General features: G+C 35.6%; 1 protein-coding gene across 1 annotated transcript in view; it reads left to right on the top strand.

Moving 5' to 3' along the window:
* The window catches only part of LOC132558540 (fibrillin-2-like), a 104,637-nt gene that overhangs the window by 78,457 nt on the left and 10,560 nt on the right, over positions 1–15,620 (top strand). Inside the window, exons 42-60 of the mRNA XM_060223117.1 lie at positions 32–178; positions 546–707; positions 842–1,009; positions 1,510–1,665; positions 3,190–3,289; positions 3,398–3,525; positions 3,666–3,821; positions 5,091–5,108; positions 5,319–5,477; positions 5,882–6,058; positions 6,661–6,843; positions 9,138–9,308; positions 10,530–10,549; positions 10,979–11,042; positions 11,377–11,538; positions 11,688–11,718; positions 13,120–13,298; positions 14,783–14,968; positions 15,158–15,319. Of these exons, the coding sequence (XP_060079100.1) occupies positions 32–178; positions 546–707; positions 842–1,009; positions 1,510–1,665; positions 3,190–3,289; positions 3,398–3,525; positions 3,666–3,821; positions 5,091–5,108; positions 5,319–5,477; positions 5,882–6,058; positions 6,661–6,843; positions 9,138–9,308; positions 10,530–10,549; positions 10,979–11,042; positions 11,377–11,538; positions 11,688–11,718; positions 13,120–13,298; positions 14,783–14,968; positions 15,158–15,319 (2,529 nt within the window). The remainder of the gene's footprint in view (positions 1–31; positions 179–545; positions 708–841; positions 1,010–1,509; positions 1,666–3,189; positions 3,290–3,397; positions 3,526–3,665; positions 3,822–5,090; positions 5,109–5,318; positions 5,478–5,881; positions 6,059–6,660; positions 6,844–9,137; positions 9,309–10,529; positions 10,550–10,978; positions 11,043–11,376; positions 11,539–11,687; positions 11,719–13,119; positions 13,299–14,782; positions 14,969–15,157; positions 15,320–15,620) is intronic.

Raw genomic sequence — 15,620 nt, 5'->3', positions numbered from 1 at the left:
GTAAAGAGATAACTTTTGTTCTGTGTCTTAGATAATGGATATGAACTGTGTGGTAAAGACAAACCCCTGGAATATAAGAATGGTACTGCCCTGTATTGTAGTAGGGGTGGACAACAGTGTCCACGTGACTCTGTCTGTACAATAGAAGGAAGTGATCAATATGGTGTCTGTTGCCCAAGTAAGTAGCTATTTGTTACACAAAGATAGAATTAATTTGGCTGTTGCTATAGCTGTAATCATCAGTAAGGTGACAGGTTTTCTCTGATGTTAAAAAAACCTGTCCGCTGAATATAAAGGAATTACCATCAAAATAAAAAATGTAACTACTAAGATAAATGTAAAATTAAAGTAAGAATTTTTATTCTCTGACACTTTTGTGGGTGTTTTACCTGTCATATAAAACTTGACTAATTTTTAACATGTATGTGAATTTAGACATTGGTATTAAGTATCTGAATGGTAACTTTGTAATCCGACAACCAGAGCATTATATTATTGGGGAATTAGAAGGCAGCTATATGACCCAATATAATTTTATCTGGCAGCTACTGCTTATAAAGAGAAGAAGATGTGTGCTAACTTCCGAGGTGGTTACCCTATGCGTTTTCGTAATGGTACCTACTATGACTGCAGTAATGGGAAGGACTGCCCCTATAATTCACGATGTATGACGGACAAGAATGGGACCTATGCTGTATGCTGTAGTTGTAAGTATCAGCTCTCTTAACTCTCTTGTCCTTATATATACACTGGAGGAATGGACATTTTTTTCCCCAAGTTATTTCACAATTATCATGTCTGTCACTTCCTTACCCTGTAACAGAATCCTTTCTTTTTCTAGTTGCTGGTGGTGATGACAAACCTTGTAACTACTTCCGAGGGGGAGAAGAAAGAAAATACCCAAATGGCACCTCTCTGTTTTGTGGTCGTGGCCCCCACAGTGTGACCTGTCCATCAGACACTAATTGCACCATCCACCCTACTGATCGTTTTGCTGTGTGCTGTCCAAGTATGTTTACAGAGTTTAAAGGGTTAACAGCATTATATTGGTGCACAGACCATTAAACTATTGTTGTAAAACCATAATAGTGGGGTTCATATTTTATGGTATTTTATAAAAATATATTTTATGGTATTTCATAAAAATATATATAGCTCACTACTACTTATACATAATTTTATATACTAATTTAAAAAAAAAAAAAAAAAATGTTAATGTGCATATTATTTTTTCAATTAAGATACTCAAAAAAAACAACATAAAGAAATCCCTTACAAATTTGAATGATTTCACAGTATTCCTCCCTCCTGGAATAATTCTGTACATGGCTATATGTTCAAACAATATAAGGACGTACCCTGTCGTTATTCCTCACAGGTTTTTACAACACTGTTTGTATCTGCAGTTAGCAAATGTAAATAATAGCCACAAGTTGAAACTTGAATAAGTCTTGAAGACAATTTAGTGAATGTCAAGATCTCCAAACTTTAGTTCATTTTCCCTCCCAGAAAATGCATCCAAGCCAGGCACATGTCCAAAAACAGATGAGGTTACTACAGAAAAGAATGGAGACACATGTGCTGATGTCTGCACCGTAGACACTGACTGTGATGGACATATGAAGTGCTGTTCAAGAGGATGTGGCCTCACCTGCCAAAAACCAGGTGAGATCAATCAAATATCATCCTCTTCTTTACTGAGGTAGAACCCTAACTTATTATAAATCATATCTAATGATGACATTCAAAAATAATTTATAGACTTTAATTTTCATTCAATGATAAGACAGCATGTGGACAGACAATTAATTGACTATAGTCCTCATTCTTTGGACAGACTATTAATTGACTATAGCTCTCATTCTTTGGACAGACAATTAATTGACTATAACTCTTCTTCTGCTCTCATTCTCTCTATAGCTCTCATTCTTTGGACAGACTATTAATTGACTCTAGCTTAATTGACTCTAGCTCTCATTCTTTGGACAGACAATTAATTGACTATAGCTCTCATTCTTTGGACAGACAATTAATTGACTATAGCTCTCATTCTTTGGACAGACAATTAATTGACTATAGCTCTCATTCTTTGGACAGACAATTAATTGACTATAGCTCTCATTCTTTGGACAGACTATTAATTGACTATAGCTCTCATTCTTTGGACAGACTATTAATTGACTATAACTCTCATTCTTTGGACAGACTATTAATTGACTATAGCTCTCATTCTTTGGACAGACAATTAATTGACTATAGCTCTCATTCTTTGGACAGACAATTAATTGACTATAGCTCTCATTCTTTGGACAGACAATTAATTGACTATAGCTCTCATTCTTTGGACAGACAATTAATTGACTATAGCTCTCATTCTTTGGACAGACAATTAATTGACTATAGCTCTCATTCTTTGGACAGACAATTAATTGACTCTAACTCTCATTCTTTGGACAGACAATTAATTGACTATAGCTCTCATTCTTTGGACAGACAATTAATTGACTATAGTCCTCATTCTTTGGACAGACTATTAATTGACTATAGCTCTCATTCTTTGGACAGACAATTAATTGACTATAGCTCTCATTCTTTGGACAGACAATTAATTGACTCTAGCTCTCATTCTTTGCTCTGACAATCAATTGTCAATATCTCTAATTCTTTGGACTTACTATTAATTGACTATAGCTCTCATTCTTTGGACAGACAATTAATTGACTATAACTCTCATTCTTTGGACAGACAATTAATTGACTATAGCTCTCATTCTTTGGACAGACAATTAATTGACTATAACTCTCATTCTTTGGACAGACAATTAATTGACTATAGCTCTCATTCTTTGGACAGACAATTAATTGACTATAGCTCTCATTCTTTGGACAGACAATTAATTGACTATAGCTCTCATTCTTTGGACAGACAATTAATTGACTATAGCTCTCATTCTTTGGACAGACAATTAATTGACTCTAGCTCTCATAGCTCTCATTCTTTGGACAGACAATTAATTGACTCTAACTCTCATTCTTTGGACAGACAATTAATTGACTATAGCTCTCATTCTTTGGACAGACAATTAATTGACTCTAACTCTCATTCTTTGGACAGACAATTAATTGACTATAGCTCTCATTCTTTGGAGTCGAGCGACAATAATTGAATGTCTATATATGTCTCCTTCAGTAAAGAGAAAGCCCAAAACAGATTGTCAGAAGAGACAGATGAAGGTAGCTATGTCTTTACTGACAGAAGGAGATGTATGTGCCAGTGTGTTCATCCCAAGGTATTTATACACCAGTTTAAACGCTTTAAGTTTTATAGTCTCTTGTTATTGGTTCTAGTAGAGGTAATTTCAGCAAGTCCATCAATTTTGTGTTGGTTTCGTTGACAGATGTGATCGTAATGGTAACTACAGTCGCACTCAGTGTCAGGACAACACAGGTGTGTGTTGGTGTGTGTACTCTAATGGTACAGAAATTCCGAATACCAGGAGGATTGGACGACCCCAATGTGGTAAAGGTAGGTACTAGAGAGTGATGAATGGTGATGAGTATGAAAGCTAGGCTAGTAATTATGTTGATACTTACAGGTTTTTGTGGGGTTTGAATTTGAAGAAGTCTTTGAGAATTGATAATATTTGGTGTATTTCTTGTATGTAGCTACAAGGCCTGGCCAGTGTCCTGTAATGACTGAGGTGGGAGAGAATGACCCCACACCTTCATGTTCAATACAGTGTAGCTCTGATGACGACTGTCTAGCTGGACATCGCTGTTGTGAACATGCTGTCTGTGGACCAATGTGTCAGCCTATCAGAGGTAAACAATGAAGGTTGTGACAACCATGAAATGTAGTGTAAAAAGTTGCTGTTGAATTTCTTATTATTCTGAATATTTAAGTACTTTTGAAACTATCTAAAGGTGGTGCTTGTTAACAGTTTGATCAATAGTTGTCCTATAATCATCAGATAATTGACATGGAAAGTGTTGAATGATAATTTTTATACAGAGTGATCCCTAAATTCTGTGACATATACCAACAGCACTTTTAGATGGTCCGAGTGTAATGATCACTTTAACATAGATACAAACAAGTTTTTACAAAAATACAAAACATACTTTTATCTTCACTTTTGTAGAATTTATAACTGATTGGAAATGTTCTCAAAAATCACACAATATGTTCAATGTGATGTCCTTTCTGTGAAAATGATGATGTTGAGCCTTTTCTTTGTTGTGTCCTTGCAGATTTCAACCGAAATTCTGTACATTTCTCTCCTAATTGCAGTCTTGAGTTCTTGCACGCTTTCTGGCGTGAGATTGTACACTCTATCCTTTAAATAACCCCAAAGAAAAAGGTCCAACGGATTCAGATACAAGGAGTAGGGAGGTCATTCACAATTTGTCCAGTAGGGAAGAAACTTTCCTTGAAATGTTTCTGGAAGTTAACACTACTATTAATGTGTTTAGCATTACTGGAATTACGTAGCTTGAATTAGCCAGTCCCATATTTTCAATGTCACTTAGCACTTTTCTAACTGGACTCCCTGGAGTTTACGATGTAATTTTCTGAACAGCCTCAATGTTCTCGGCGCACCTGCTAGTCTGTGGAACTCCTTATTTCTTGTGTGTTTTGTATTCCACAGATCCTGTCTGCTGGAATTTCTATACAAATCTGTAGATTTGTTGCTTTGATAGTTTTGCCTACTTTGGGTACTTCTTTTGCATGGTACAGATCACTGTTGCTGGCAAATGATTTTCAAAATAAAGTTGACTATCTCTTCAGCCTTCCTATTTTGTGACGCCATTTTGGAAAAAAACTACAATCAGATGACATCATAACATCATGGCTGTTCATATTTCCTGTTTTTCCATCTCGCACAAAACTATAAACATAGCAGGTTAAATTAATACTTTACTGAATAATCTATCTTGAGATATTAAAAAGATATGTCGCCATGAAATGTACACAATTTATGGGATCACCCTGAACATGTGAAAATATATCAGATGGAAAATTTCAATTGATCAGTAAGTTCTTAATTTCTTGAAACCTTTTCATAATTTTGAATTTGATTTCTTTTGTAGAAAATCCAGAGCCTGAAAGTAAGTATTTTGATTAAATAATACTCATTTACAAAATACTTTTAATGACAATCACAGCAATGTATTTTCTGTTGTTTCTTTTATAATTTTATATCTGTATATATGGTAGCAGTATGTGATTGATGTCATCGTTATTCGGTATTTCATTTGTTGTATTGATTTTAAGGTATTAAGAAATACGGTTATATGATTGATATAAATTTTTTCCAGTGTGTCCAGCTGGGGTGAAGGCTATGTGCTGCGACTTCCTTCAGTGTGTCGACCATATGTGTCCTGCACATCCATGGGCAAAATGTCGAATGAACCCGTGTGGAGGCTGTCGTGTGGAGTTTTACGACAAATATAGCAACAAAGTCAATTGTACAGAAGGTATCTAGAAATTCATTCAGAATCGTTTTTTACGATTTTTAACATCTAATAAAGCTCAGCTGTTACATAAATATGATATTAAGGTTTATTTAGATAGGTGAACAAACTATTAATATGGTAAATGGGTTGAAAAATTTATATCAAAGTTATGTAACAATGAGATTATTTATTGAAGATATATAAAGAAAATAACTCGATATACTGAAGGAAGAGAATATTTACATTTTTCTTTGTTTCGTTTTTTTCATTGTTTACTAAAAAAAAAGACAAAATAAAAATGGAAATTGCTTATAAACCAAACTTATATTTTCAATGACTATTCCAGTGAAAATTGAGGATCGATAAATGTAATTAAGAAAAAAAAAAGAAAAAATATTTAGATCATATATTGTATTTCATTACAGGTATGACCCCATGCCAGTTACAGCGGATGAATGCACACATGAGGAAAAGTAATGCTACACGCAAAGAACGCATCTGGAAATACATATATATGATCAAACAAGAGGAGGAAGGGGTCAAACGAGAGGAAAAAGAAACTACCAAGTCTGAGGACACAATACCAAAGATAGAGGAGACAGGTAAGATATAGACCACAAGACCTGAGGAGACAGGTAGGATATAGACCACAAGGTCTGAGGAGACAGGTAGGATATAGACCACTAGACCTGAGGACACAATACCAAAGATAGAGGAGACAGGTAAGATATAGACCACAAGGTCTGAGGACACAATATCAAAGATAGAGGAGACAGGTAAGATATAGACCACAAGACCTGAGGAGACAGGTAGGATAAAGACCACAAGAGCTGAGGAGACAGGTAAGATATAGACCACAAGATCTGAGGACACAATACCAAAGATAGAGGAGACAGGTAAGATATAGACCACAAGATCTGAGGACACAATACCAAAGATAGAGGAGACAGGTTAGATCTAGACCACAAGATCTGAGGACACAATAACAAAGATAGAGGAGACAGATAAGATATAGACCACAAGACCTGAGGACACAATATCTCGGATAGAGATTTATACAAATCTTGGATTGTTGGTCTGTAAAATATAGTATTTGGTTGTTAAAGTTTGTTTAAATTTTTTCCTGTTTTATGTCCATCATTTTGCTGTTGTGTGTAAATAAAGTGAAGAGACAATCATTACAATGATGGGTTAATGTTTACAGATAAGATGGATGAAGTGTGTAGTCTGCCAATGGAGAAGGGTCCCTGCAAGGCCTATATCTATAGATACTATTATAATCACACTCAAGGCCTGTGTATGAAGTTTAAGTATGGTGGCTGTAATGGGAACAAGAACAACTTCGAGGATTCAGACACGTGTTATAAGACCTGTTCTCCCTATAAAGGTAAACTCCATACTTTAGCTAAATCTTTTGGAATATCAATGGCAATAATGTAAATATCTCCCGTGAAATACATTTACAGGGGATATTAATTTGGACTCCCTGCGAGCATGTGTCCATCCGTCCGAAGCATTTACAGACTATAACTTAAAAACCGTTTGACTCAACTTCACTAAACTTTCTGCAAATATTAAGTTAGTGCCCTAGTTGTGCCTTTTGCTATTGATGACATTTCTTTTTTTATATGCCGCCGGAGGCAGTCATACATTGGCGTCATCTCGTCCGTAGAGTCGTACATCCGTCCGTATGTCCATTTCTTGTTGGTCTGTAAAATGGCCTTGTAAACTGATCATCAGATTTTCACGAAACTTGCTCAATGTCACTACTACAATGGGTAGATTTGCATGAAGGGGCGATTTTTTGGTTCATTGATTTTTGAAAGATTTATGCCATTTTCAACTTTGTATCTGTAACTTGCTCATAGTGGAGCCTTGTGAACGCAACTCCTCCTAAACTGATCATCAGATTTTCATGAAACTTGCTCAATGTCACTTCTACAATGGGTAGATGTGCATTAAGGGGCGATTTTTCTGTTCATTGATTTTTGTGAGATTTATGATACAGACATGTTAAAAGCGATAATTAAAAGGACAAATCTTGATCTTTATATTTTTTGGCGGCGTACATTGTGTCCACAACACTCTTGTTTTATATTTTTTATTCTACCATGGAAACTTCACAAAACACAAAACCCGTTTTAATATTCCTTACACTTGTCTACAACTTTGAAACCATTCCACTCAAATACACTACATTTTCTGTGTATATTAGGTAAGTGCCCTAATTAAATTTTTTTTTTCTGTTACCATGGAAAAGGATAACCCTAATCTCATAAATTTCAGTTTTTCTGGACCATTGCTCTGAATCCATTCAAGATAATTGCTCAAAGGCTTTTAATTTTATTAAGCTAGTATTATCTTTTGCTATGGGGAAGTTTTACCCCAATTATCTCAGAAATCAGCACACTACCCAAATTATCTCAGGAATGAGCACACTACCCAAATTATCTCAGGAATGACCACACTACCCAAATTATCTCAGGAATGAGCACACTCCCCAAATTATCTCAGAAATTAGCACACTACCCAAATTATCTCATTAATGAGCACACTACCCAAATTATCTCAGGAATCAGCACACTACCCAAATTATCTCAGGAATGAGCACACTCCCCAAATTATCTCAGAAATCAGCACACTACCCAAATTATCTCATTAATGAGCACACTACCCAAATTATCTCAGAAATTAGCACACTACCCAAATTATCTCAGGAATGAGCACACTCCCCAAATTATCTCAGAAATCAGCACACTACCCAAATTATCTCATTAATGAGCACACTACCCAAATTATCTCAGGAATCAGCACACTACCCAAATTATCTCAGGAATTAGCACACTACCCAAAAATTTCTCAGGAATTAGCACACTACCCAAAAATTTCTCAGAAATTAGCACACTACCCAAATTATCTCAGAAATCAGCACACTACCCAAATTATCTCATTAATGAGCACACTACCCAAATTATCTCAGAAATTAGCACACTACCCAAATTATCTCAGGAATGAGCACACTCCCCAAATTATCTCAGAAATCAGCACACTACCCAAATTATCTCATTAATGAGCACACTCCCCAAATTATCTCAGAAATTAGCACACTACCCAAATTATCTCAGGAATGAGCACTCTACCCAAATTATCTCAGGAATGAGCACACTACCCAAATTATCTCAGGAATGAGCACACTACCCAAATTATCTCAGAAATTAGCACACTACCCAAATTATCTCAGGAATGAGCACTCTACCCAAATTATCTCAGGAATGAGCACACTACCCAAATTATCTCATTAATGAGCACACTACCCAAATTATCTCAGGAATGAGCGCACTACCCAAATTATCTCATTAATGTGCACACTCCCCAAATTATCTCAGGAATTAGCACACAGAAGTTGTGCCGCTTTTTTGACAAAAATTAATTTCGAGACAAGAAATTTCTTCTCCTTTGCTTTACAACTTATGGGACTGAAAAATCACTTTGACTCAATAAAAATCTAGTAATCCCAATTAAAATTACAAAGTTATAGAAGGAAAAAAATGAAATTTGGAAATTATTTCAACTCAAACGGAATTTCGACATGAGCGATTTAAAAACTTCTTTCAACAGTATATGCAAAAGAATTATTTGAAATAGAAATAATATCTGTATTTGGAAATTTATATTTGATAGCTGTGCCTCCATTCTGTGTGCCCAAACCACAAGTAGGTCCTTGTGAGGCCCTCATTCCGAAGTATTTCTACAATGTTACTGCGGAAAAGTGTGAAATGTTCTACTGGGGTGGTTGTGGAAAAGACCTCACCAACAACTTTGACTCTAAGGACATTTGTATGAAAAAATGTGGTAAGTATGATACTCCTTCATTAACTACTCTCATTTTACATCATTGATACATGCTACTTACATTACAGCTACCCATGTTGATAGGTCTGTGAAATTTGGAATTTAAAGAGTATTTTCTTGATTTACCAAACTGGCCTAAAGCTTGCTATCAGCAGGTTATTAAAGAGTGTTTAAATAGTTACCTGTTTGTACAGGTAATGACAGAAACATGTTACAGGTGTATATAGATAGTTACCTGTTTGTAAAGGTGTGACAGAAATATGGAACAGGTGTATATAGATAGTTACCTGTTTGTAAAGGTGTGACAGAAACATGTTACAGGTGTATATAGATAGTTACCTGTTTGTAAAGGTGTGACAGACACATGTTACAGGTGTATATAGATAGTTACCTGTTTGTAAAGGTGTGACAGACACATGTTACAGGTGTATATAGATGGTAACCTGTTTGTAAAGGTGTGACAGACACATGTTACAGGTGTATATAGATAGTTACCTGTTTGTAAAGGTGTGACAGAAACATGTTACAAGTGTATGTAGATAGTAACCTGTTTGTAAAGGTGTGACAGAAACATGTTACAGGTGTATGTAGATAGTAACCTGTTTGTAAAGGTGTGACAGACACATGTTACAAGTGTATATAGATAGTAACCTGTTTGTAAAGGTGTGACAGAAACATGTTACAGGTGTATATAGAGAGTTACCTACACAGGTGTATATAGATAGTAACCTGTTTGTAAAGGTGTGACAGAAACATGTTACAGGTGTATATAGATGGTAACCTGTTTGTAAAGGAGACGGTCGTATATTGGCGTCATCTTCTCTGTCTGTACGTCCGTCCGTACATCCATTTGTTGTGAACGCAACTCCTCCTAAACTAATCATCAGATTTTCATGAAACTTGCTCATTGTCACTACTACAATGGGTAGATGTGCATGAAGGGGCGATTTTTTGGTTTGTTGATTTTTGTAAGATTTATGCCATTTTCAACTTTGCATCAGTAGCTTGCTCTTAGGCAACCATGATCTCAGGTCCCTGTCTCTTCCAGCTAAGCTAACTGGTCTCACAGACTTCATTTTGAGCTTATGTATACAGACATGTTAAAAGCGATAATTAAAAGGACCAATCTTGATCTTTATATTTTGTGGCGATATATATTGTGTCCACGGCACTCTTGTTATTGTTTTGCAAACATTTTTGTATTTGATCTTACATTTTCAGCTCCATTTGATGTTTGTCACGTAAGTGCCATTTTCTTTTTACTAGAATGAGCCCAAGGAATTATCCCATTCATGTTGCTATCATTAGAAATATTAATTATTGTTGGTGGAATAGTATAGTGCTCCGAATGGCAGTGTCCTATATCATTCACAGCAGTATAGTGTATACTGCACTGTAACTGAATCACCTTTTTCTTACTTTGTGAGTGAGCTTGGAGTGTTATCTTCTGTCATTATGATATCATTTTATTTTATATCAAATAAACTTGGACTTCAAATCTGTGAATAATTTCTAAGTGAAATTCAGCCTTGATTATTTTTCATATCCATTGCTTACCTTGGGTGTACAAATTTTTGCCATCCTCTGTTTATAAGTCACCACACCTGTTATTTAACACCTTTATTATCAATTTTGTACCTATTGTATGTCTTCATCAACTCTTGTTTCAGAGAAGGAATTGTGGGCCAGAGTATACATGTAAACCGACTGGTTACAACGAAGCTGACTGTATTCGTAAGTTTTTTTTTTCATAGCCCCAACAAGACACCAAATCACTCCTGAAAATGCTATCATGCTTTTACTTAAAAGTCCAGCCTAATTCTACATGGCTTTGTTTTGTAAAGTGTATGTGTGCAGAATACTGAATGAATTTAATATGATACACTCTAACAAAAAACTATTGAAAATTGGTATTTAACAGGATTATATACCTTGTATACCCAACATATATAAGCTACTCTAATTACTTAATACTTTGTGTCTTGCTGGCAACCAAAACACTATTAAATAAGCAGTTTTAATATTTTAATAACATATAGGGATATATAAGAAAATGTTTTATACACAGCCAAGAACCAGGTGCAGTCTGTGTTCCAGCCCTATGTACCCCGCTGTGAAAAGGATGGTTCCTTTTCTCCCCAGCAGTGCATTGGTGACACCTGTTGGTGTGTGGATAGTCTTGGTCGCCCTGACAACAACACCATCTCTATGGGATATGCCAACTGTACAGGTAAATAGTCAGAATTTCTTAACTGAAGCTCTGTATAGTTATTATGGTAAAAAAGCTGCAAATTGTCACCTGTTATCTTTCTTTCAAAATCGCTACAGTTAAACATACTCTATAATCTTAATTACAACAGTTTGTTTTTATATTGATAGGTTCTGACACTGGAGGACAAGCACCAAGTAAGTTATCATCTCAGGTCTACCCTCATCATCATCATCATCATCATCAACATAATACATTCATTATCATCATCATCATCATCATCATCATAGTACCCCTATTACATGTGCTAGTTTCTGTATAACTATTAAGTAGAAACACTCTGATCTCAGTATCCCTATTACATGTGCTAGTTTCTGTATAACTATATAACTATTAAGTAGAAACACTCAGATCTCAGTATCTCTATTACATGTGCTAGTTTCTGTATAACTATTAAATAGACACACTCTGATCTCAGTATCCCTATTACATGTGCTAGTTTCTGTATAACTATTAAGTAGAAACACTCAGATCTCAGTATACCTATTACATGTGCTAGTTTCTGTATAACTATATAACTATTAAGTAGAAACACTCTGATCTCAGTATCCCTATTACATGTGCTAGTTTCTGTATAACTATTAAGTAGAAACACTCTGATCTCAGTATCTCTATTACATGTGCTAGTTTCTGTATAACTATTAAATAGACACACTCTGATCTCAGTATCTCTATTACATGTGCTAGTTTCTGTATAACTATTAAATAGACACACTCTGATCTCAGTATACCTATTACATGTGCTAGTTTCTGTATAACTATGAAATAGAAACACTGATCTCAGTATCCCTATTACATGTGCTAGTTTCTGTAGAACTATTAAGTAGAAACACTCTGATCTCAGTATCTCTATTACATGTGCTAGTTTCTGTATAACTATATAACTATTAAATAGAAACACTCTGATCTCAGTATCTCTATTACATGTGCTAGTTTCTGTATAACTATTAAATAGAAACACTCAGATCTCAGTATCCCTATTACATGTGCTAGTTTCTGTATAACTATTAAATAGAAACACTCTGATCTCAGTATACCTATTACATGTGCTAGTTTCTGTATAACTATATAACTATTAAATAGAAACACTCAGATCTCAGTATCCCTATTACATGTGCTAGTTTCTGTATAACTATTAAATAGACACACTCTGATCTCAGTATCTCTATTACATGTGCTAGTTTCTGTATAACTATATAACTATTAAATAGAAACACTCTGATCTCAGTATCTCTATTACATGTGCTAGTTTCTGTATAACTATATAAGTATTAAGTAGAAACACTCAGGTCTCAGTATACCTATTACATGTGCTAGTTTCTGTATAACTATGTAACTATGAAATAGAAACACTCAGATCTCCGTATACCTATTACATGTGCTAGTTTCTGTATAACTATGAAATAGAAACACTGATCTCAGTCTCCCTATTAAATGTGCTAGTTTCTGTATAACTATTAAGTAGAAACACTCAGATCTCAGTATACCTATTACATGTGCTAGTTTCTGTATAACTATCAAATAGAAACACTTTGATCTTAGAACCCCAATTACATGTTTTATTGTAGTGTGCCCAGACAACACCCGACCAATGGTTTGTGAAGACAAGTGTCAGAAGATGACATGTGGTGGTCGCAGTGATGTCCAGTGTCTGATTAACCCATGTCAGGGCTGTCAAGTCAAGTTTGTGGATCAGGACAACAATGAAGTGAGCTGTGACGGTAAATACTTCATTCTCATCACCCAATCCCCATTATGTACTGATATTTCATGTTGTTAGATATGCACAAAGTTCCAGTCAGGAAAGAGGGCCGGACATAAATAGTCCTCTTTCTTTTCCCTTTTTTTTTCCCTTTAATGCTCCCCAAATATTTTTTGGGGATCATATAGTCGCCCCCATGCCTTTCCATCCATACTTTCATGTCCATAACTTTGCCCACAGTTAAGCAAGGATTCTGAACTTTGGTGTATACATTGGCCGTACTATGGGGATATGAAGCGTCCTTCAGGGCCCTTGACCCCTCAAGTTATTTCCCTTTGTTTAAAATAACTTTTCCTCAGCATAACTTAAAACAACAGTTAAGCAAGAATCATGGAGCTTAGTGAATACATTGATAATACTAAGACAATGTCCAGTGTACCAATTTTAGGGCCCCCAACCCCTCTATTACAGAGTTATTGCCCCTTGTTAGCATTTTGTGTCTGGAGTATTTCTTTGCTTGCATTCAAACTAGGATATTAAAACTTGATATATACATTAATCATACAAAAAAAACATGTTGCAGTGTAGCAAATCAGAGCCCATGATCCCTCAGTAATGAGTTATTGCCCTTTGTTAAAATCTTTTGTCAAGAATATGGCATTGCTGACTTTAAAACTACAAGCTTGAAACTAACTGTATTCTTTGGTTATATTAAGATAATATGCTGTACAGCAAATTAAGGGCCTGCAACCCTGAAATACAGAATTAATTTTCTCTGGTAAAATTTTGTGTCCTATAAAATTGCTTTCGGAGAGCAGTGATCAGTTTCACTAATACTCTTGTTTTTCCTAGCCAGGAGAGAATCTGGCCATGCCTCTATCCCTATAGGTATGAAACATTGCAAGTTGCATACTTTTGGTCCCAAGCATTACAGAAAAATTACCAAACATTGTTTGCTACATTGACTCGAGGGCTATCGGCCATATATCATACCACCTATATTACGAAAGACCTATGAGAGTTCAAAGGTATCATCTTTATTAAAGTCAGGAAACATATGTTGAAATTAGGACCGAGGGTTGAACGATACCCAGTTTTATTCTTTGCTCTATTCCACAACCAGGGTTGTATCATATTAGGATTTGTGGTTTGTTTAGATATGGAGACTGATTCATACTATCTTTCCAGACCATGGACGTTAATCAGTTTCACCTATTAAGATATCCCTTATTTTAACCCACATCTCCCCCTCTTTTACCCCCATATTTCCCCCTGTTTTATCACATATCTCCCTTATTTTATCACCCACATCCCACCCCCTATTTTACCCCAACCCCTCTCCCTCCAGTTTTACTACCAACATCTCCCCACCCCCCACCCCTCCTCTGTTTTACTGCTGACACCTCCCATTTGTTTGTTCTTATTCTGACCTCACATCTGAAAAGTTTATACATAAGATTGCTTGTCAAAATGTGTATTGCAAATGAATGTGTTGCATTTCAGTGGATCCTTGCGACATGAATGAGCCACAAATGATTGCCAAGCCAGCGGGTGGCTGTGTAAATGGAGCACGTAGATGGTTCTTCAAGAAGAGCACACAAACATGTGAAATCTTCAAGTATGCCAAAAACTGCTATGGCAAAGACACCTATTTTAAATCCCTGCTTGACTGTCAGAACAAATGTCGAGGTAATACATAACACCTTCAGTCTGTGAATTGTTTCCAATTCTAGTATTATAGCTCAAGAGTTACTTGTGTGAAAAAATGAAACCAGAATTCTTACCAAGAATGAATATGTTTTCTATCTAAAAGTGTCAGGAAAAAAAACTGATTGTATTTCTTTGTGAAGATGATTAAGATTATGGTTTCCTCTATAGGCTCCCCGTGCGGTGAGACTGGTGTGGTGAGGACCTGTACAAATGACTGTGCCAACATGACCTGTCAGTTTCACCCAGATGCCACCTGTAAAGTAAATCCATGTAATTGTGATGCACATTTCTATGACCCTGTCACCCTAGAGCCTGTCAACTGCTCTCAGTGTGAGTACCTATTAACTTTACACTTTGAACGAGTATAGCCTTTAGGGATTTAACCTTTGACCATTCTTATTCCAAAATGTTTAGCTAGTCTTACGCTGAAACACTTTATTGATACACTATAAAAGTATCTGATAGTCTGTCACATCTAGTGATAATCAATACTATACTGTAACCTTATGACCTATTGCCTTTTACCTCTAATGATTACTCTATGTTTGACTGATTAACATTTGACCTTTCATATCTGATAGTCATTCCATATCTTACATTTAACCTTTGACTTCTTGCCTCTGATAATATT

This window comes from Ylistrum balloti, unplaced genomic scaffold, assembly GCF_031769215.1.
Source record: "Ylistrum balloti isolate Yb309-2 unplaced genomic scaffold, AGI_CSIRO_Ybal_v1 Utg370794, whole genome shotgun sequence".
Lineage (NCBI taxonomy): Eukaryota > Metazoa > Mollusca > Bivalvia > Pectinida > Pectinidae > Ylistrum > Ylistrum balloti.
The sequence above is the reverse complement of the archived record's forward strand: the minus strand, read 5'-3'. Positions and strand labels throughout refer to the sequence as shown.